Source organism: Elephantulus edwardii, unplaced genomic scaffold, assembly GCF_000299155.1.
Source record: "Elephantulus edwardii isolate Elephantulus edwardi_28Jun2011 unplaced genomic scaffold, EleEdw1.0 scaffold00314, whole genome shotgun sequence".
In the NCBI taxonomy this organism is placed as follows: Eukaryota; Metazoa; Chordata; class Mammalia; order Macroscelidea; family Macroscelididae; genus Elephantulus; species Elephantulus edwardii.
Genome location: NW_006400064.1, coordinates 1756473 through 1779825, shown reverse-complemented (window position 1 = coordinate 1779825; position 23353 = coordinate 1756473). Strand labels below are relative to the sequence as shown.

Genomic DNA, 23353 nt, shown 5'->3' with positions numbered 1-23353 from the left:
GGTAATCGGGATGGGTGTGTCAGAGGCGGTGCGGTTGGCGCAGGATAGAGCAGGGTTTAGGGCTGTTGTGCATAGGGTCGCTATGAGTCGGAAATGACTCGACAGCACATAACAACAATGTATTCTTTTGTAATGGATCTGTTCTGGTGTTCTATTTCCATCTATGTCAATTTAGGTAAATTGTAAGTTTCTGAGTATCCATTTTCAATTGTTTTCTATTTCATTTATTTCTGTCATAATTTTTAGAATTTCAGTTTTTTAGAGGTTTTCTTACTGTTATTTTTCAATTTGCTGGAGATGTTGGGTTAGACAGTCAATTGTAATTTTTTCTTGCTTTTTGATGTGTTTGCTTATTGTTATAAATTGACCTCTAATTACTGCTTTGGCTATTTACCAAAGGTTTGGTAAATTATGTTTTCATTGTAATTTGTTTCAAGAAACTTTTTTGGGGATGGTTTTATAATTTTTTTAAAATTAATTTTAGTGAACATTTACAGAGATTTTGGATTTCCAAACATTCATTGTTTCATTTTTCTCTCTGCCCACCCCTCCCCCCCAGTTCACTCTTGTCTTTGAAAAGTAAAAGTATTTCATTGGTATAAAATCCCCCCTCTCCCACCCCGAGTACACTCCACTATGCAACCTTCACTCTGGACTCTTGTCATAACCATAATACCCAGTCATATATTGCTTTCAAACAGTTCTCTCACTCATCTGTTTCAATGCAGTACACTTAATTTATCCAATTTTTCTCAGTCTCACACCAACCCATTCTACATTAGTGGCACCATGCAGTATTTGTCCTTTTGTGACTGAGATACTTCCCCCAGCATAATGTCCTCCAGGGTCACCCATTTTGAATAATATTGCATGAGTTCCTTGTTTTTCAATACAGCATAGTATTCCATTGTGTGACTATACCACAGCTTCTCTATCCATTCGTTTGTTGATGGACACTTAGGTTGTTTCCAACTCATTACTATTGTGAGCAAAGGCGCAATAAACATGGGTGTGCATATATCTGCCTGGGTGGCAGTTATGGTTTCTCCAGAGTATATTCCCAGTAATGGAATTGCTGGGTTAAATGGTATTTCTATTTGCAAATTTTTGAGAGAGCGCCATACAGGCTTCCATAGTGGTCGCACCATTTTACACTCCTGCCAACAGTGAATAAGGGTTCCAGTTTCTCCACAACCTCGCCAGAATTTGTTGTTTGCTGCTCTGTCAAATTTCGCTGTTCTTACAGGGGTGAGATGCACATCGCTCTGTTTCCAACCTCTCCCAGCCCTCTTGGATCCTTATACTTATTTTACAATAATGGTTTTATACAACATTTGTCCTTAGGGGACTGAGTTAGTTCACTCAGCATAATGCTCTCCAGTCCCTCCCAAGTTAGGAAGTAATTTACGAAATCATAAGTCCTGTGTGAAGGGACCATAATTTCTCAATCATTTCATTTGTGGTTGGACATTTGGGCTGTTCCCATGTTCTTGCGATGGTGAATAATGCGGCTATAAACATTGGTGTACAAGTCTCCATTTGTGCCTCAGTTCTCATTTTCTCAGGGTATATTCCAAGTAGTGAAATAGCTGGGTCATATGGAATTTCCATGTTCAGCTTTTTTTTTTTTAACTTAATACACTTTATTTGTTATACAAAATCCACTATGTGGTGACCACAGCTGGAGCGTGAGTCCTCTGCACGGAGACTCTGGTGTGAGTCTTTATAAGATGGTTAGTGAATTCCTGGTAGGGAGACTTGGTGAACACAGTCTCTTTCCAAAGTTCTGGGGTCAAGTAGCTGTTGGTGTTGGAGATGGCATCAAAGGTAGCCTTAGTGAAGTTGCCCAGGGCAGCTGTGAAGCCTCTAGCTGAGGTGTAGCAGTCATCAATTCCAGCCATCAGCAGCAGCTTCTTGGGCACAGGGGCAGAAACGATTCCAGTGCCTCGGGGTGCAGGGATCAGATGCACCAACACAGAGCCACAGTGACCAGTCACCTTGCAGGGAATGGTGTGAGGCTTACCAATATTGGTCCCCCAGTAGCCATGCTTCACAGGGACAATGGAATGCTTGCCTAGGTTAATTGATCCACGGATGGCAGTAGCCACCTCTTAGGAGGCCATTATGGTCTCCAATGGCGATAAAGACCTTGAACCTGGTCCACTGGCCAGCACGTATCTGCTTCTGCACAGGCATGATTTTCAAGACCTCATCCTTGAGGGACATTCCCAGGAAAAAATATATGATCTCAGGCTCCTTGATGGGCAGTGAGAAGAGAAAAATCTCCTCCAAGGATTTGATCTGTCTTATCTTTGACCAGACAGCCGAGTTTGGTGATGGGGAACCACTCCTTGTCCTCAGATTTGCCTCCTCAAACTCTGGGGCTCCTCCCATGGCCTCGTCCCGGCCCCCGCGGCATCAACCCTGCAGATCGCTACCGAAGCCTTCAAGGAAACAACTGCAGGCTCTCATCCCAGGGCCTCCAGGGCCTCCAGGGCCTCCAGGCCCTCCGGCTGCACCGATGTCATCCTCCATTTGGTGTTTTCTTGGAGAAGAAGTATGTTCAGCTTTTTGAGGAGGCACCAAACTGCCTTCCAAAATGGTTGTACCATTTTACAATCCCACCAACAATGTATAAGAGTTCCTTTCTTGCCACATTTTCTCCAACATTTATTACTTTCTGCCCTGCTAAACTTTGCCATTCTTACTGGAGTAAGAGGGGACCTCATTGTGGTTTTGATTGGCATCTCTCTTATTGCCAGTGATTTGGAACATTTCTTCATGTGTCTGTTTGCCATTCAGATATCTTCTTCTGTGAAAATTTTTCTCATGACATTTGCCCATTTTGTAATTGGATTATCAATCTTTTTCTTGTGGAGGCCCAGGAGTATTCTGTAAACTTTGTTATAAGACTCTTGTCTGAGATGGTATTATCAAATGTTTCTTCCCAGTCTGTAGATTTTCTTTTCACCCTGTTGGAAGAACTTTTTATGTGCACATAGATTTAATCTTTAGAAGGCCCTATGCATCAATTTTATCCTCTTCAGATTATGGATTTCTGGTTGTATTTGGCAGTCTCTTCTTATACCTTGGACTAGCACTTCTAATATTGATCTCAGTTTGCCCCTTATGAATGTCATGGTTTGGGGCTTTGCTCCCAGGTCTCTGATCCACTTTTAGTTCCTTTTTGTGTATAGTGTGAGATATGGATCCTGTTTTAGCTTTCTGCAGGTGGAAGTCCAGATATTGTTTGTTTTTTAATTTTTGTTATTATTAATGTCAATGAAAATTTACAGAGACTTTGGATTTCCATTCATTCATCGTTGCATTTTTCTCCTTGCCCACTCCTCCCCACCAGCACAATCTTTCTTTGAAAAGTAAAAAAAAAAAAAATTCTTAATTGTTTTACAATCCCTCCCCTCAGGTCCATTCCACTATGAAGCCTTCGCTCTGGACTCCTGTCATGACAAAAATATGTAATCACATATCCCTTTGAAACCGTTTTCTCCCTCATCTGTTTCAATGCAGTATACTTTATTCATTGCATCTTTCTGAGTCTTGCCCCCCAGTCCCAACGTCAGTCCTGATTTACAACAGTGGCACCCTACAGTATTTGTCCTTTTATGACTGACATATTTCACTCAGCATAATGTCCTCCAGGGTCACCCATTTTTAATAATATTGCATTATTTCCTTGTTTTTTAATGCAATGTAGTATTCCATTGTGGGAACATACCACAGCTTCTCTATCCATTCATTGTTTGATGGACACTTAAGTTGTTTCCAACTCCTTGCTGCTGTGAACAAAGCCACAATAAACATGGGTGTGCATATATCTGCTTGGGTGGCAGCTAGGTCTCTTTGGGGTATATTCCCAGTATTGGAATTGCTGAGTCAAATGGTATTTCTATTTGCAACTTTTTGAGAAAGCACCACACCGCCTTACGGAGTGGTTAACACCATTTTACACTTCAACCAACAGAGCAAAAGGGTTCCAGTTTCTCCACGACCTCGCCAGCATTTGTTGATTGCTTTTTTTGTTAAATTTTCCTATTCTGACTGGGGTAAGATGATACCTCTTAGTTGTTTTGATTTCCATCTCTCTTAGAGCTAGGGATTTTGAACATTTCTTCATGTGTTTGTTGGCCATCTGAATGTCTTCTTTGGTGAAGTGTCTGTTCATATCCTGTGCCCATTTTTCAATTGGATTATTTACCTTTATCTTGTTGTGGTGCTCAAGTATTTTATAAATTCTAGATATAAGTCCCTTATCTGACATGTCATTACCAAATACTTTTTCCCAGTCTGTGGCTTCCCTTTTTACCTTGTTGGAGAAGTTTTTGGATGTGCATAGGGATTCGATTCTTAGAAGGTCCCATTCATCTATTTTATCTTCTCCTGGCTCTAGATTTTTCAGGATACCTGGAAGACTATGCTGTGGATTAGGACTACTAGAGTTCTTCCAAGCTTTTCTTTAATGAAGTTTATAATCCTTTATTTTAGTCCTAGGTCCATGATCCACGTTGAGTTGGTTCTTGTATGTGGAGTGAGGTGTGGATCTTGCTTGAGTCTTCTGCAGATATTTTTCCAATTTTGCCAACACCATTTGTTTAAAAGGCTGTCATTCCTCCACTTAACTGATTTCATCTCCTTGTCAAAAATCAGTTGACCGTAGGTAGATTGGCTGATTTCCAGGTTCTCAATTCTATTCCATTGATTATGTGTCTGTCATTGTACCAATACCATGCTGTCTTAATCACCATGGCAGTGTAGTAGGATTTGAAATCAGGCAGTGAGATGCCTCCTACCTTTTTTCTATTTTTAAGGAGGGCTTTGTTTATTTGGGGATTCTTTCCATTCCAAATGAAACTATAGATTGTCTTTTCCATTTCATTGATAAATGGGATTGGTATTTGTATAGGATTGCATTGAACGTGTAAATTGACTTTGGCAGTATTGCCATTTTCACAATATTGAGTCTTCCTATCCATGAGCAAGGGATATTCTTCCACTTCTCCAGATCTCTTTTTGTTTCTTATAGTAATGTTTTGTAATTTTCTTTGTAAAGCTCCTTTGTGCTTCTGGTTATATTTACTCTCAAGTATTTAATCTTGTGATTCACTATTGTGAAGGGTATTGTTTTTCTTAGCTCAGGCTCTGTCTTCTCTTTGTCACTGTAGAAAAACCCAACTGATTTTTGTATATTGATCTTGTATCCTGCTACTTTGCTGAACTGGTCAACTATGTCCAACAGTCTTCTTGCTGAGTCTTTAGGGTTTTCTAGGTATACTATCATATTATCTGCATAGAGAGATAATTTTACCTCCTCTTTGCCAATTTGGATACCTCTTATATCCTTTTCTTGTCTTACTGCTATTGCTAAGACTTCCAATACAATATTGAATAAGCGAAGTGAGAGTGGGTATCCTTGCCCAGTTCCTGTTCTTAAAGGGAATGCCTTTAACTTCTCTCCATTGAGAACAATGTTGACTCTAGGGTTTTCATTAATACTTTTTACTATATTGAAAAAATTCCCCTAAAATCCTATTTTGTTGAGTGTTTTAATCAGGAAAGAGTGTTGGATTTTGTCAAAGGCCTTTTCGGCATCAATTAATAGGATCCTATGGGGTTTTCTTCTTTGCTTTGTTAATGTGATGAATTACATTGATTGTTTTCCTTATGTTTAACCATCCTTGCATACCTGTTATGAATCCCACTTGTATCGTTGAATTCTATTGCCCAGTATTTTATTCAGGATTTTTGCATCTATGTTCATAAGATATACTGGCCTATAGTTTTCTATTTTGGGTGTGTCCTTTCCTGACCTTGGTATCAAGGATATGTTTGCTTCATAGAATAAATCTGGGAGAATTCTATCTTTCTCTATTTCCTAAAAAGGTTTATGTAGAATTGGTTGCAGTTCTTCTCTGAATGTTTGATAAAATTCACTTGTAAAACCATCTGGCTTTTTTGGGTTGGAAATTGTTTTATTACCTTTTCAATTTCTTCTTTTGTAATGGGTCTGTTCAGATGTTCAATTTCAGTTTGTGTTAGTTTAGGTAAGTTGTGCATTTCTAAGTATTTGTCCATTTCCTCTAGGTTTTCATATTTGTTTGAGTATAATTTTTCATAATACTCTAATGTTAGCCTTTTTATTTTAGTTGGTTCTGTTTTGATGTTGCCTGATTCATCTCTTATTCACATTATTTGTGTCTTCTCTTTCTTTACTTTTGTGAGTTTTGCTATTGGTGTGTCAAATTCATTGACCTTTTCAAAAAACCAATCCTAGTTTTGTTGATAGTTTCAATTGTTTTTCAGTTTTCTATTTCATTTATTTCGGCTCTAATTTTTATCATTTCAGGTTTTTTTTAGAAGGTGTTGGGTTTTCTTGCTGTTCTTTTTCAATTTGTTGGAGATGTTGGGTTAGAGAGTCAATGGTCCATTTTTCCTGCTTTTTGATGTGTTTCCTTATTGCTATCAATCTACCTCTGATTACTGCTTTGGCTGTTTCCCAAAGATTTTGGTAAGTGGTGTTTTCATTGTCATTTGTTTCAGGAAACTTTTTAATTTCCTTTTTTATTTTTTCTTTTACCCAGTCATGTTCAAGCAAGGAGTTTTTCAGCTTCCAAATGTAGGTTTTTCTCCTTTATCTTCTTGTTATTAATTTCTAATTTTGTAGCAGTATGGTCTGAAAAGATGCTTTGTTTTGCTTCTGTGTTTTTAAATTTACTGATGCTTGCCTTGTGACCTAGAATGTGATCTATTCTGGACAACGATCCATGCACACTGGAGAAGAAGGTGTACTGTGCTTTTTGGGGGTGCATTAGCCTATAAATATCTATGAGGTCAAGTTGGTTTATTGTGTGGTTTAATTCTTCAGTATCTTTGTTGAGCAAGGATTCTGGGGCTTCACCTGACATACTTTGGACATGTTGTAAGGAGAGACAGGTCTTTAGAGAGGGACATCATGCTGGGTAGAGTGGAGGGAAAGCGCAGGAGGGGAAGACCCTCTATGAGGTGGATTGATTCAGTGACTGGGGTAATCGGGATGGGTGTGTCAGAGGCAGTGAGATTGGCACAGGATAGAGCACGGTTTAGGGCTGTTGTACATAGGGTCGCTATGAGACGCAAATGACTCGACAGCACATAACAACATCTTTGTTGAGCTTCTTTCTGGTAGTTCTATCTTTTCTTGAAAGGGGTGTACTGAAGTCTCCAAGTACTATAGTAGGGTTGTCTATTTCCTTCTTCAGTTTTGTTAATGTTTGTTTTATGTATTTTGCAGGTCTTTCATTTGGTGCATAGATATTTATTATTATGTCCTCTTGTTCTAATGACCCTTCCAGCATTATGTAGTGACCTTCCTTGTCCTTTGTGACGGTTTTTATATTGACATTTAATTTATCAGAGATTAACATTGCTACTCCTGCTTTTCTCTGGTTGCCTTTTGCTTGGTATATTTTCCCCCACCCTTTTATTTTCAGTCTTTTTCTTCATTTTTCAGGTTTGTCTCTTGTAGACAACATATTGATGGATTTTGGTTTTTTATCCAGTTTCTTACTCTTTTTCTCTTCAGCGGTGCATTTAAACAATTCACATTCAGTGTGATTACTGAGAGGCAAGGTTGTATTGCTAACATTGTGTTGAGTTGGTTTTTGGTGTTGTTGATAGTTTCTTTGGTCCATGCTGCTTTCTGTGGTACCTCTGTAAGAAGGACATCTCTGAGTCTTTCCTGCAATGCTGGTCTTGTTCTTATAAACTCTCTTAGGTTCTGCTTTTCTAGGAATATCTTGATCTCTCCTTCATATTTGATGGGTAATTTTGCTGGGTACAGTATTCTTGGTTGACAGTTGTGTTCTTTGAGTGTTTGATATATGTCCTTCCACTCTCTTCTTGGTTGCATGGTTTCTGCTGAGAAATCGGCACTTAGTCGTCTCTGCTCTCCCTGATAGGGTACTCTTTGTTTCTCCCTTGCTGCTTTCAGGATTCTCTCCTTATCTTTGATTCTGGCTAATTTAACGATAATATACCTTGATGTTTTTCTTTTGGTGTATATTCTACATGGTGTACAAGCTGAACTTCTTGAATATATGTTCTCTCATTCTTCATTATGCCTGGGAAGTTTTCCTCTAGTAATTCTTCCACATCTTTTTCACTGCCTTTACTTGCTTCTTCCTGTTCTGGGATTCCAATGATGCACATATCATTTCTCTTGATGGTGTCCCACATTATTCTTAGGTTTTCTTCTTTTTCCTTCCTTTTTAAATCTGCTTTTGTCCTAGCAGATCAGTGGTGAAAATATGTCTTCAATTTCACTGGTTCTGTGTTCCAGCTCTTCAACTCTGCTCATGTGTCCCTCCATCATGTTGACAGCATCTGAAACATTGGACCTCATATTTTGGATACTGGTTTCTTGTTTTTCCAGAGCCGTTAATGTCTCATTTGTTTTCTCTACATTGTTCTGGACTGTTTTTTGAGCTCCTCTTGATTTTTCCTTGTTGTATCCTGTAATTCTTCAAGTGTGTCTTTCATCTACTGAAAATATTCAATCATTGTTCTTTTAAATTCTGTGTCAGAAAGTTCCATCAGACTTTCTGGCTTCAGGAAATCCACTGATACTTGTGTCACCCTTGGGGGGCTGACATCTTGCTTTGTCCTTGTGTAGTGTGTGGGATAGCTTGCTTTCTTCGAGACATTAATATGTTCTTGATCTGAAGACAATGCTCTAGAGATCAGTTGGGTAGCTACCCCACTTGTGTTTTTCTCTGAACTTCTGACTCCAGGGAAATGTCAGTTCAGAGCCTGTAAGAGCAGCCTCTTGTTGGTAAGACAGGTCATGGTGCTCCGGATTAAAGTCAAGTTGATGTGTAGGCACAGGTGTGGAGCCAAATGAAGTGGGGCAGGAACAGGGGTGAGGTGATCACAAGGGCAGGTCAACCACTTGGGGGACCTCACTCAGACCTCAACTGTCTGGAGATGCTTACAATTGTGGTCCCTTCTCAAATTCCAGCTTTCCATCTCCCACCCAGTGGTTTTCATTTAGTGGTCCCTGCCCAGTGGCACTTACACAGGTGCCCTAATACAGTGGGCCCTGCAATGGGACCCGAAAAGTCAAAATCAAATTTCTACCAACCTCTGGCTGGTCTGCAGTGTTCACAAAAGTTCCAAGAAATTACCAATGGCCAGCTCGTTCCTGGGAAGTCATGGTCCAAGAGAGCTAAGCCAAATTCTGATCAGTGAGCTCACCTTTGGGTGCTCTCTCAGGCAATCGGCAGTGCCCAAATAACCCAGTCAGAATCCTACTGGCCAGATCAGTCCCACAGCAGCTCAACTTGTGGCTCTGGGTTGTGGCTGGATCCATGGTGTGGCTTTGTGTTCCTGTAGCACCGAAACAAATTGTTCCAACAAAAGTTCTGATTCAAAATCCTACTGTCCAAGGCTCGCCATGTTGGTCAGTCTCTGTGTGGCAAGATGACTCTGTAGTGGCCCTGGGGCACCGCCAGGGGAGCAGGGTTGTGGTGGGGTTAGGGGCTCGGGGGCACGGGGCTGGGGCACCACCACCAGGGGATGATGAGGTGGGTCTTGGGTGCCGCTGAAGGTTCAGTGCTGCCAGACTGTTCACAGATGTTAAGCTGCCAAGTCATCCATCCTCAGCACATCAGACTGCCTGAGTTGTTCTCCACCTGTGTCACACTGCTCTATGCTGTGTAGCAATACTCTCTGTCTGCATCCTCTAGCTGTTGATTTTTCTGAAGTGTCTCATTATTCAGGACAGGTGGTCCATCAGGGCTGCCGGTCCATCAAGGCTACCAGTCTGTCAGGGTTGCTGGTCCCACAGGGCTGCCAGTCTGTCAGGGCTGCTGGTCTGTCAGGGCTTGGAAGTCCAGTTTTGCCAGCACCATTTGTTGAAGAGGCTATCATTTCCCCATTTGATAGCTTTGATTTCCTTGTTGAATATCAGTTGACCATTGGTAGCTGGGTCTATTTCTGGGTTCTCAATTCTGTTCCACTGGTCGATTTGCCTGTCATTGTACCATGCTGTTTTGGTTACTACTGCTGTGTAGTAGGTTTTGAGGTCAGGGAGTGTTATGCCTCCAACTTCATTTTTGTTTCTCCCTCCATCTTCTTTTGATGCTTCCTGACGTATTCATTATTCTGCCCATAGTGCCTTTAAGTACAACAACTAGAGACTTGAATTGTTCTTCAGTTCCTTTAACTTAAATGCTGAGCGAATGTGTTCCTCCTGATTTTCTGACTCCAGCTCTTTGCACATTTCATTATAATACTTTGCTTTGTTTTTCCAAGCTGCCTTTAAAATTCACTACTAGGATCAACTGCCCAAGGAAAATAGAACTGAGACACAAATTGAAATGTGTACATCAATGCTCATAGCAATGTTATTCACAATAGCAACAACATGGAAACAGCCCAAATATCCATCAACAAACGAACAGATTGAGAAATGATGATACATTCATTCACATGATGGAATAGTATGAAGTACTCAGAAGCAATGATTTAAAAAAATACTGTACAGCCCGTGAAATGCCAGAAAACATTATGCTGAGTGAACTAATTCAGTCTTGTAAGGACAAATACTGCATAAGACAATTATTGTAAAACTAGAATAATAACTAAATAAGATGTATATAAATGTCCAAACAGAGAAGGATAAGAGGTAGAAAGGCTGGGAGTGGGGGAGGGTGTTATAACTGCTGTAAACCTTTCTTTAGTTTTTAAAATAGGCCTCTTCCCCGGGCCTTAGTTTCTTCATTTGTAAAGTGGAATTTGATGACATAGAATTCAGAATGTCCTGGGGGAGATCTGATGACAAAGTTGTTCTGCTTACCCACAGGCAGTGCCTCTCTGGTGGTTCAAATCCACTGGTGGCTCTGTGGGAGAAAGGTGATCAGTCCCCTCTTGTGAAATTTACAGCCTTGTAAGCCTTGTAAGCCTCTTGTAAGCCGGGTCATCTATTAATTGGTTTCGACTTAAAAGCAATGAGTAAGAAAGAGATTTACTCTTTGGTGCTGAAATTTCTCAATTACATCACTGTCTCTTTAACTCAAAACAACTATTTCAATACACATGACCATAAGTAAGCCCCCACCAGAAACTAAGAGTAGTTTGGGCTCCTGACCTTCTTAGAGATGACTGACTCTCCCAAAGGAAATCCAATGTATTCTGTAGGCCCTCCATGCTGAAGGCATGGGCAAGGAATGGAGGGTCCCAGATCTTATCCTCAAATCCCTTCAAATAGCTAGAGGTCTGGCAGGGAGGTTACACTCAACTGCTCTATGTCTATGCCTGTCCTTCCCTAAGAAGATGTGAACATGCTAGGATTAGGGTATCCTGACCCAATACTGAATAGAACAGGGGACCCAGTCATGTGGTGACTGGGAAGTTTCTACCTGAGCCTCCAGCTCTTCTCTGGGTAGAGGTGACAAGGCCTCCTCCACAGTACAAGGGTTGGACAAGTGGAAAGAGGGCAACCATTCCTACTTGGTGACTAATAGCTACGCCTTTCCACCCACAGATCCTGCACATGAAGGATGACCAGAACTGGCATAAGGCTGAGCTTCGGGTGTGCTGAAGGTTTTATTCCCAAGAACTACATCCGTGTCAAACCTCATCCGTAAGTGTCCCCAGCTCTGAAGGCTGGGCTGAGCTGCAACGAGGTTCTGGCATTGCTGTATACCTCTGGTGCATGAACGCCCCCATCCTTCTACTCCTCCAGTCATGCTTCTGCGCATAAAGAAGCCACTTTACCTAGCAATACCCTGACCACTAGGAGAATGTCCAGGAGGGCGTTGGAAAAGAGTAAGATCCAAGCTCTGAGCTGGCACCTGTATGGCTTAAGGAAAGACGCTACTTGAGCTGTTCCTCAGTTTTCCTACCTATGATGAAGGACAGCTGCAGATCCAATCTGTGCAAACGGTGGAAGATTCCATTGCACCTCCTTTGGCAGGTGGGGAAGAAGGCAGTGAAGATAGGGTTGGAAATGAGCAGAATGTAGACCCTATGACTCCTGCTTTTGAGATGGAAGGGGAAACTGGACATCAGAAAGAAAAGTGTGAGGCCACTCTTTTAGAATACAAAGTGAGTCTAGGGCCAAGAATTCCACAGCATGGGACCCGCTGACTAGATCCCAGGACCAGATTCTTGGCTGGTGGAATCCAACACTTTGAGTAGGACAAATTCAGTCCCAGAAAAGCCTACCTAGGCAAGAAATCTACTAAAAAGAAACTGGTTATGCTTAAAGTATGGCTCAGACAGCTTCCAAACATAGATGCTTACTCAACCATTCTCTAGATGTTAACCGGACACAGAAAGAAAGCCAGGACACAAGGAAATGAATTCTGAAAAAGAGAAAGGTGAGGCAGAGGTCCTCTTACAGCTTAGAGCTATGAAAAGGCCCCTTTCTTAATCTCCCTATGGTTGTTATTTAGTTTAAGCCAATAATAACAGATTCCCATCTCAGGAGGCTATATTTTCCTTATACTTAAGTTTTGCCAACATAACAATGGGTAAGCTTAATCTTTAAACTAGGACCAAAGTTCAGACACAGCATCCCTTCTGGTGGGAGGCTGGAAGGAAACTTCTGTTTGCAGAAGGCATCCAGTATCTTCCTGTGGGATGGGAGGAATTGTCTGTTTGCAGAGGACATTCAGTCCTTCCTGAACTCTGATTTCAGCTGTGACCCGGCTATCACTATGCTAGGCAATCCACATCTAGACACTGCCTGTAGACTCTCTGAGCTAGAGCCACACCAGGGTCAGAGTATCCCTATTCTGATGGAGAGATTAGACATAAAGAATATGGAATATTGAGATGATTAGTGTTCAGGTGAATAACAAGGAAAAAGTTCTCAGGAGAGGTGTTAAGGAGTGAAATTTTTTTTAATTGAGATTTTAATGAAAGTTTATAGAAACTTGGATTTCCATTCATTCATTGTTGCTTATTTTCCTCCCTGCCCCTGCCCCACCAATTCACTTTTCTCATTGAGAAAAAAATTATTTCATTGTTGTACAATTTCCCACCCCCACTCCAGTCCACTTTATTATACAGTTCTTATTCTGGACTGTTGTCATGCAAATAATACTTAACCATATATTCCTTTTAAGCGGTTCTTTCCTTCATCTGTTTCAATGCAGTGTACATTATTTATCTCCTCTATTTTTAGTTCCTCTCCAACCCCCATGTCAGGCCTGTTTTACAACAATGGCATTTGTCATTTTGTGACTGAGATACTTCACTCAGCATAATGTCCTCCAGAGTTACCCATTTTGTATAGTATTTCATTAGTTCCTTCTTTTTCAGTGCTGCGTAGTATTCCATTGTGTGAATATATCACAACTTCTCTATGCACTTGTTTGTTGATGAGCACTTGGGTTGTTTCCCTCTCTTTGTTATTGTAACAAAGCAGCAGTTAACATTGGTGTGCATATATCTGTTTGGATGGAAGTTCTGGTTTCTTTAGGGTATATTCCCAGTAGTGGAATTGCTGGATCAAATGGTATTTCTATTTCCCATTTTTTTAAGAAAACACCATACTGCTTTCCATAGTGGTGGTACCATTTTACACTCCCACTAAAAGTGAATAAGGGTTCCAGTTTCTCCACAACTTCACCCTCATTTATTGTTTGCTGCTCTGTTGAATTTTGTTATTCTTACTGGGGTGAGATGATAGCTCATAGTTTTATTGATTTGAACCTCTCTTTGAGCTAGGGATTTTGAACATTTCTTAATGTGTCTGTATTTCTCTACAGTGATAAAGAGAATACAGAATGAAAGTTAAGAAAAACAATACACATCACAAGAGCTAATCACAAGATTAAATACTTGGGAGTAAATCTAACTAGAAACACAAAGGACCTATTCAAAGAAAATTACAAAACATTACTACAAGAAACAAAGAGAGACCTGGAGTAATGGAAGAATATACCTTGCCCTTGGATAAGAAGACTTAATATTGTGAAAATGACAATTCTACTAAATGCAATCTACAAATTCAATGTAATCCCAATACAAATACCAATACTGTTCTTCAATGAGATGGGAAAGGCAATTTTCAATTTCATTTGGAATAGAAAGAGACTCCCAACAAGCAAAGCACTGCTTATAAAGAGAAACAAGTAGAATGGGTGCTAAATTCTCTCTGAATGTTTGGTAGAATTCAGCTGTGAAGCCATTTGGTCCAGGGCTTTTCTTATGGGGTAGTCTTTTTATGACCTTTTCAATTTATTCTCTTGTGATGGGTCTATTCAAGTGATCTATATCTGCTGCCCTTGTCAGTCTGTGCAAGGGATACATTTAAAGGAATTTGTTTATTTTCTCTAGGATTTTCTTCTAATTTATCAGAGAATAGCTTTTCATGGTATTCTTTTTTTAATTTTATTTTATTAATTTTAATGAATATTTACAGAGATTTTGGATTTCCATACATCCATTTTTGTATTTTTCTCCCTGCAAACCTCTCCCCACCCCCAAACCCCAGTTTGCTCTTCTCTTTGAAAAGTAAAAGAAAAATTCTTTCATTGGTATACAATCCCCCTTCCCCCATATACTCCATTATGCAACCTTCATTCTGTACTCTTGTCATAACCATAATACCTAATCATATATCGCTTTTAAACTGTTCTTGCCCCCCTCCCATTATTGATTTAATTACCTCTGGTTCTGTTGTGATGTCACCTCTGTCATTTCTTAATTGAGTTATCTGTGAATTAAATTAAATTATCTGTTAAATTATTTCAAAAAATTAAAAAAGGAACACTTTCAGAATCATTCTAGGAAGCAAGCATTACCCTTATATTCAAACCAGGCAAAGATACTACCAAGAAAGAAAACTACAGACCAATATCTCTGATGAACATAAATGCAAAAATTCTTTAAAAAATCCTAGCCAATAGAATCCAAAAGCACATAAAAAAAAATAATTCACCATGACCAAGCAGGATTCATAACAAGTATGCAGGGATGTTTCAACGTAAGAAAAACAATCAGTGTAATTCACTACATTAACAAAGTAAATGACAAGAACCATATAATCTTAGCAATTGATGCAGAAAAGGCATTTGACAAAATCCAACAACACTTCCTGATAAAGACACTCAGCAAAACTGGAATAGAAGGGAATTTCCTCAACATAGAGAAAAGTATATATGCAAAACCAAGAGGCAACATCATTGTCAATGGAGGAAGACTAAAAACCTTTTCCTTGCTAACAGGGACCAGACAAGGATGCCCACTGTCACCACTTCTTTACAATAGTGTATTGGAAGTGCTTGCTAGGGCAATACGACAAGAGAAGGAAATAAAAGACATCCAGATTGGCAAAGAAATGGTTAAACTGTCACTATATACAGATGCTATTATAATGTACACAGAAAACCCCAATGCCAAAAGAACAAAAAAAACCTTTTAATAGGACAATTTAGTACAGTGGCAGGATATAAAATCAATATCCAAAAATCAATAAGATTCCTCTACAGTAACAGACAACTCAGAGACAGAAATAAAGAAAGCAATACCATTTACAATAGCCAACCACAAATTGAGGTACTTGAGAGTGAATATAACTAGAGATACAAGAGACCTATACAAAGAAAACTATAGAGCATTTCTGAAAGACACAATAAAAGACCTTAAGAAATGGAAAAATATGCCCTGTTCATGGATAGGAAGACTCAATATGACGAAAATGACAATCCTACCAAAAGCAATCTACGTGTTCAATGCAATTCCAATCCAGATACCAAGTTTATTTTCCAAGGAAATTGAAAGAGAAATTATAAAATTTATTTGGAAAGACAAGAGACTCCAAATAAGCAAAACACTTTTGAGAAACAAAAGTGAAAGGTTGGAGGCATAGTACTCCCTGACCTCAAAAGCTACTACACAGCAGAGTTAACCAAAATAGCATGGTACTGGTACAATGACAGGCACATTGACCAATGGAACAGAATTGAGAACCCAGAAATAGACCCAACTATCTACAGTCAACTGATATTCAACAAAGAAATCAAAGCTATCAATTGGGGAAATGCTAACCTTTTCAACAAATGGTGCTGGCAAAACTGGACTTCCACCTGCAGAAAGCTGAAACAGGATCCACATTTCCCACCATACAAAAAAAAAATTAACTCAAAATAGATCAGATACCTCGGAGTAAAGCCCCAAACCATCATGTCCTTAAGAGACAAACTGGGATCAAGCTTAGAAGAGCTAGTCCAAGGTATAAAGAGACTGCCAAATCTGAAGAGGATAAAATTTATGCATGGGACCTTCTAAAGATGAAATCTCTATGCACATCAAAAACTTTTCCCAATAGGGTGATAAGACAACCTACAGACTGGGAACAAACATTTGGTAATTCCATCTTGCACAAGAGTCTTATAACCAAAGGTTACAAAATACTCCTGGGCCTCCATAAGAAAAAGACTGATGACCCAATTACAAAATGGGCAAAAGACATGGAAAGAATTTTCAGAGGATGATATTCAAATGGCAATCAGACACATGAAGAAATGTTCAAAATCACTGGAAATAAGAGAGATGCAAATCAAAATCACAATGAGGTACCATCCTACTCCAGTAAGAGTGGCAAAGTTTAACAGGGCAGCAAGTAATAGATGTTGGAGAGGATGTGGCAAGAAATGAACTCTTATACATTGTTGGTAGGATTGTAAAATGGTGCAACCATTCTGGAAGGCATTTTGGCACTTCCTCAAAAAGCTGAACATAGAAATTCCATATGACCCAGCTATTCCACTACTTGGAATATACTCAGAATATGAGAACTAAGGCATAAACTGAGATTTGTACACCAGTGTTCATACCAGCATTGTTCACCATCGCAAGAATATGGAAACAATCCAAATGTCCAACCACAAATGAATGGATTGAGAAATTATGGTACATTCACACAATGGAATCCTATGCAGCACACAGGAGCAATAACTTTGTATATTTTTATCTAGTTTGGGAGGGACTGGAGAGCATTATGCTCAGTCCCACAAGGATAAACATTGTATAAGACCATTATTGTAGAATAAGTAAAAGGATCCAGGAGGGGTGGGAGAGGCTGGAAGAAGAGGGATGTGGATGTGCAGGGGGCAGAGGGGATTAATCATTGGGTTGTACAATTTGATGGGGGGGGGTGAGAGAAATTGAAAGAATGTGTTCAAATTTGTATTTGAATTTTGTAAATAAACTAGTTGTTGTTGTTACGTGCCATCTAGTCGCTTGTAACTCATAGCGACCCTATATGTACAAGAGTGCTAAACCCTGCTCTAACCCGCACCAACCTCACCATCTCTGATACACTAACTCCCACCACCCCAATCACAGAATCGATCCATCTCACCGAGGGTCTTCCTCTCCTGCGCCGTCCCTCCACTCTCCCAAACATGATGTCCCTCTCCAAGGACAAGCTCCCTCCTTGCAACATGCCCAAAGTATGTCATATGAAGCTTCAGAATTCTTGACTCTAAGGAGCATTCCGACTTCATCCTCTCCAGGACAAACCTGTTTGTTCTCCTAACAGTCCATGGTATATTCAACACTCTTCTTCAGCACCACAGCTCAAAGGCTTCTCTTTTTATCATCCCTAGTCACTGTCTAACTCTCTAATGCATAGCACTTAATTGCAAAGACTAGAGCCCAGATCAGGTGCACCTTAGTCTCCAGCCTAATGTCATTGCTCTTCAGTACTCTTGAGAGGTCTCTGACAGCTGACTTTCCCAATGCAATTTGTCTCTTGATTTCCTGGCTGTTGGTACCAAGAGTGTTGACTGTGTGGTGAGAATCTTTGTTTTCTTGATGTTGAGCTTCAATCCATATTAAAGGCTGCAGTCCTTGACTGTCTGCAGCAAGTGCTGCAAGTCCTCCTCAGTTTCAGCGAGCAGGGTTGTGCCATCTGTATAACCAGGTTGTTGATGACTCTTCTACCAATCCTGATGCCACATAATATGTTCTGCATACAGATTGAAAAGGTATGGAGATAGAATACATCCCTGGTGGACCCCCTTCTTGATTTTGAACCATGTAGTGTCTCCTTGCTCTGTTCTGACAACTGTCTCTTCATCCAAGTATAGGTTTCTCATAAGCACAATCAAATGCTCTGGGATTCCCATTCTTCTCAGAGTCAGCCATAGTTTGCTGTGATCCTCACATTACATAGACAATGGGGGGGGGGGAAGAGAGAGAAGCAAGGTAGGAGGCATCTCACTCCCTGATTTCAAATCCTACTACACTGCCGTGGTAATCAAGACAGTGTGGTACTGGTACAATGACAGACACATAGCTCAATGGGATAGAATTGAGAACCCAGAAATCAGCCTATCTACCTATGGTCAACTGATTTTTTACAAGGAGGTAAAATCAGTTAAGTGGGGAAATGACAGCTTTTTCAACAAATGGTGTTGGCAAAATTGGAAAACCATCCCAGAAAACTCAAGCAAGATCCACACCTCACACCATAAACAAAACTCAACTCAAAGTGGATCAAGGACCTAGGACTAAAATGAAGGACTATAAACTTCATCAGAGGAAAGCTTGGAAGAATTCTAGAAGCCCTAATCCACATGAACCGTCTTCCAAGAATCTTGACAACCTACAACCAGGAGAGGATAAAATAGATGAATGCCACCTTCTAAGAATCAAATCCCTATGTGTTGTAAACCAGACACAGAAGGGAAGCATGGACACAAGGAAATGAATTCTGAAAAAGAGGAAGGCTGAGGGAGAGGTTCTCTCACAGCTTAGCACTGTGAAAAGGCCCCTGGCTGGTGTTATGGGCAATATTCATTTAGCCTTCTGAGCTTTCTGAGCAGACTTGGTGACCTTGGTAGCTCCAGCAGCCTTCTTGTCCACTGTTTTGATATGGAAAAAGCAATTTGTCATTAATTAGGGTTGAGGATTTGATTATATTTCTACAAGAACAGAAACGCCATCCAGAAACGTGAAACTCCGAGATAAGCCAAAAGTGGCCATAGACTTTTATTATGGCTTCCTGTTAATTTGGGTTGAAAAGGGCAGTCATCTCCTGAGATGATACTTTTGGAGCATATTGAGAATCAGTTATTAAAAAGAAGCAAGAGGTTTATTTGAACATTAATTGCTGCTGTTTTAGGGAGTTGCTCTGCATCCAATTGTTCAAACAGTAGATTATGTCAAACAATGGCATGTTGTTGTTGTTGTTGTTGTTATGTGCCATCGAGTCGTTTGCGACTCATAGCGACCCTGTGCACAACAACCCTAAACCCTGCTCTATCCTGCGCAAACCGCACTGCCTCTGACACACCCATCCCAATTACCCCAGTCACCAAATCAATCCATCTCATAGAGGGTCTTCCCCTCCTGCGCCGTCCCTCCACCCTCCCAAGCTTGATGTCCCTCTCCAAGGCATAGTGATTCAAAAAAATTATGGTCATCTCAAAGACAAATAGATTCCGAAATCAATTCTCAATTAACTGATATAGAACAGTCAGTAGTTATGATAGGTGATCATATCACTAATTTACAGAGAAAACTGAAGTTAAAATGTGACTGGAATACTACTCAATTTTATGTGACCCTGTTGTATGGAATAATACTGAATGGCATTGGGATAAAGTTAGCAAACATATGAATCATGGTAATTTAACTGATGAGATATTAAAGTTGTTGTTGTTGTTCTTATGTGCTGTCGAGTCATTTGCGACTTTAAAGTTACAAGCTCAAATTCATGATACTGTTAATGAACAATTGAGAAAATTTAGTAATATTGATTTTTCTGGAAGAAATAAGTGAAGGAATCTCTAATCCCTTTGATGATGTTAAAATTTTTGTAAGTTCTTCTATAATCATGTTTTGTCTTATAATTCTTATTTTTGTGTTTTTATATCAAGGACAGAAAATGCAAAGAAAAAATAGAATACTGGGAAAAGGAAGAGAAGCTATAATTACCTTAATGACTAAGTGATGCCTAATTAACTGGGGCGGTGGAGAAATGTGGATAGCTTGGCATAGTAATAGCTGGGCTGCAGCTGAGATCAGAGTTCAGGCACGACTGAGCATCCTCTGCAAACAGAGAATTCCCCCTAGCCCCCTGGAGGAGATACTGAATGCCCTCCCAGCCTCCCACCAGAGGGGATGCCATGTCTGAACTTTGGTCTTAGTTTAAAGATTAAGCTTACCCATTATTATGTTGGCAACTCTTAAGTATTAAGAAAATATAGTCTCTGGAGATTGACTTTTTTAAAGGATTGGCTTAAACTAAATAAATACCATAGGAAGATGGAGAAGGGGACCTTTTGGCAGTGCTAACACAAGCAACTCGATGGCACATAACAACAACAAGCTGTGAGAGAACCTCTGCCTCAGCCTTACTCTTTTTCAGAATTCATTTCCTCTTGTCCCTGCTTCCTTTCTGCATTCAGTTTACAACACCTATACACACTAAAAAAACCCCCCAAAACTTCTCCAATAGGATAAAAAGGAAAGCTACAGACTGGGAAAGAATATTTGGTAATGACATGTCAGATAAGGGACTTCTTGTTATTGTTGTTATGTGCTGTCGGGTCGTAGACGACTCATAGAGACCCTATGAACAAAAGGCCTAAAAACTTGTATAACTTTCATCCAAGTTCATAGAGGCAAGTTATATCAGAAGTAGATGCCACTCCTGTTTCCAAGCTTGTGTTAATTGGGAAGCTCCACCAAACACTGTCCACCTTGGGTAACCATTATCGCATTTAAATATCAGTGTCACAGTGTTTAGCATCACAGCAACCACGAGTTACCTCTGTACAGCAAATGGACAGACTAGTGTTATACTAGTTAGAAGAATGTTTGACCAAAAACAATTAAAACTAGGCCTGAGGACCACAGATTAAAATCACCTACTTTTGACTTTGTAGCATACCTTTCTACCCACCAGGCCCACAGAGCTCTCTCTATGTTGGCATTTTTGGTGTTGCTGTTTTTAAGTGCCATGGAGTTGTAGATGACTCGTAGCGACCCTATGAACAAAAGACCTGCACAATTGTATAACTTGCATCATTTCTCCAAGTTCATAAAGTTTCCAGAGACAAGCTATTTCAGAAGTAAACTCAACAAGTATATTAACCAGTTACTGAATCTAGTCAGCAGATTATAAGACCAACACACAAAAATCACTGAGGTTTCTCTACATTAACAAAGATAACTATAAAGAAAAAATGAGGAAAACAATGCCATTTACAATAACCACTCAAAAGATAAAATATTTAGGGATAAATCTAATCAGAGATTGTTGTTGTTATGTGCCGTTGAGTCACTTGTGACTCATAGCGATCCTCTGGACAACAACCCTAAACCCTGCTCTGTCTTGTGTGAATCTCACTGTCTCTGACACACCAACCCCTATTACCCCAGTCACTGAATCAATCCACCTCATAGAGGGTCTTCCCCTCCTGTGCTGTCCGTCCACCCTACCAAGCATGATGTCCTTCTCCAAGGACTGGTCCGTCCTTGCAACACGTCCAAAGTATGTCAGAGGAAGCCTCAGAGTCCTTGCCTCCAAGGAGCAGCTTGGTTTAACCCTCTCCAGGCTGAACTTGTTTATTCTCCTAGCAGCCCATGGCATATTCAGAACTCTTTTCCAGCACCACAGCTCAAAGGTATCAATTCTCTTTCTATCCTCCCTAGTCACTGTCCAACTCTCTGATGCATAACAAGTGATTGCAAAGACCATGGCCTATATCAGGCACACCTTAGTCTCCAGAGTGACACCACTGCTCTTCAGTAGTTTAGAGAGGTCCCTAACAGCAAACTTTCCCATCGCAATGCGTCTTTTAATTTCCTGACTGCTGGTGCCAAGAGTGTTGATTGTGGAGCCAAGCAAACTAAAGCTGTGAACAATCTCAATCTCTTCACCATCCATCCTGAGGCTGCCAATTGGCCCAGTGGTGAGAATCTTTGTCTTCTTTCTATTTAGCCTCAATCCATATTGAAGGCTGCAGTCCTTGAACCCTGTGCAGCAAGCGCTTCAGGTCCTCCTCCATTTCAGCAAGCAGGGTTGTGTCATCGGCATATCGCAGATTGTTCTCCTCATAAAGCCCAGCCTCCCGGATAATCTGTTCTGCATACAGGTTGAAAGTGTATGAAGACAGGACACATCCCTGACGTACACTCTTCCCAATTTTGAACCATGCAGTGTTTCCTCGCTTTGTTCTGACGACTGCCTCTTGGTCCAAGTATAGGTTTTGCCTTAGCACGATCAAGTGTTTTGGCATTCCCATTCTTCTCAGAGACAGCCACAGTTTCTTATGATCCACACAGTCAAACGCCTTTGCATAATCAATGAAACATAGATAGACCTTCCTCTGGTATTCCCTGCTTTCAGCTAAGATCCATCTAACATTAGCTACAATATCCCTAGTACCACTACCCCTTCTAAATGCATCCTGGACTTCTGGCAGTTCTCTGCTGATGTGCTGTCCCAGTCATTTTTGGATAATCTTCAGCAAAATCTTGCTTACATGTGAAACCAATGATATTGTTCTATAATTTCCACACTCTGTTGGATCACCCTTCTTTGGAATGGGAACAAATATAGATCTCTTCCAGTCAGTTGGCCAAGTGGTTGACCTCCATGGCACAACTTCGTGAGCACATCCAGGGCAGCATCTGTTAGTTGAAATACGTCAATTGGTATACCATCTATTCCTAATCAGAGATATAGGTTTTCAGAGGCCTGAAGTGGGTGGCCAATCCTTCTTCCTAGTCTGTCTTAATCTGAATGTTCAGATTTAGAGAAGTATCTGACAGACAAGAAATTTGTGGAGCAGTGAAAGATAAATCCCTCATTATGGAGTTAAGCATTAGTTGCAGTGTTGACCCCACCCTTAGCCCAGTGCCTTGACCCACTTACTTCCCAGCTCCACCCTCCACCAGGATAACACTTCACATCTGCCAAGTCCCTTCAGAAAATATTTTCCATTGTCCAACTCATGATCTGAAAGCTTGTATCTGAAGCTTTCTTGGCTTCTGTGATTCCGAACATGTCAACTGCTGACATTTTTTTTTCTTTTGACCAGTGTCTCTTAAGTTTAGTTGTACCGTCTCCAAGGGAAGGTGATGTGTCCTGTAGAACTCCTGTGTAGATTATGTCTTCCTTCATGGTCCAAGGGCCGCAGGCTTCCAGGCTTCCCCTCTACCCAGGGGCGCACTCTCCGAGTCCCCCCAGCACCTCCTCCCGACGACTTTTCCTCTGTACCTGCAATATGCCTCTTCACTATTATCTGAGGTGACTTCCGCCGGTCCACGGCTTCCAGGCTTCCCTCTACCCAGGGGTGCGCTCTCCGTGTCCCCCAGCACCTCCTCTCAA

General features: G+C 40.6%; 1 protein-coding gene across 1 annotated transcript in view; it reads left to right on the top strand.

The window, feature by feature from the left end:
• Positions 1–9445: 9445 nt before the first annotated feature.
• GRAP (GRB2-related adaptor protein) overlaps positions 9446–23353 on the top strand; it is a 29317-nt gene continuing 15409 nt past the window's right edge. Inside the window, 3 exon segments of the mRNA XM_006903638.1 lie at positions 9446–9451; positions 11537–11584; positions 11586–11635. Coding sequence (XP_006903700.1) covers positions 9446–9451; positions 11537–11584; positions 11586–11635 — 104 coding nt within the window.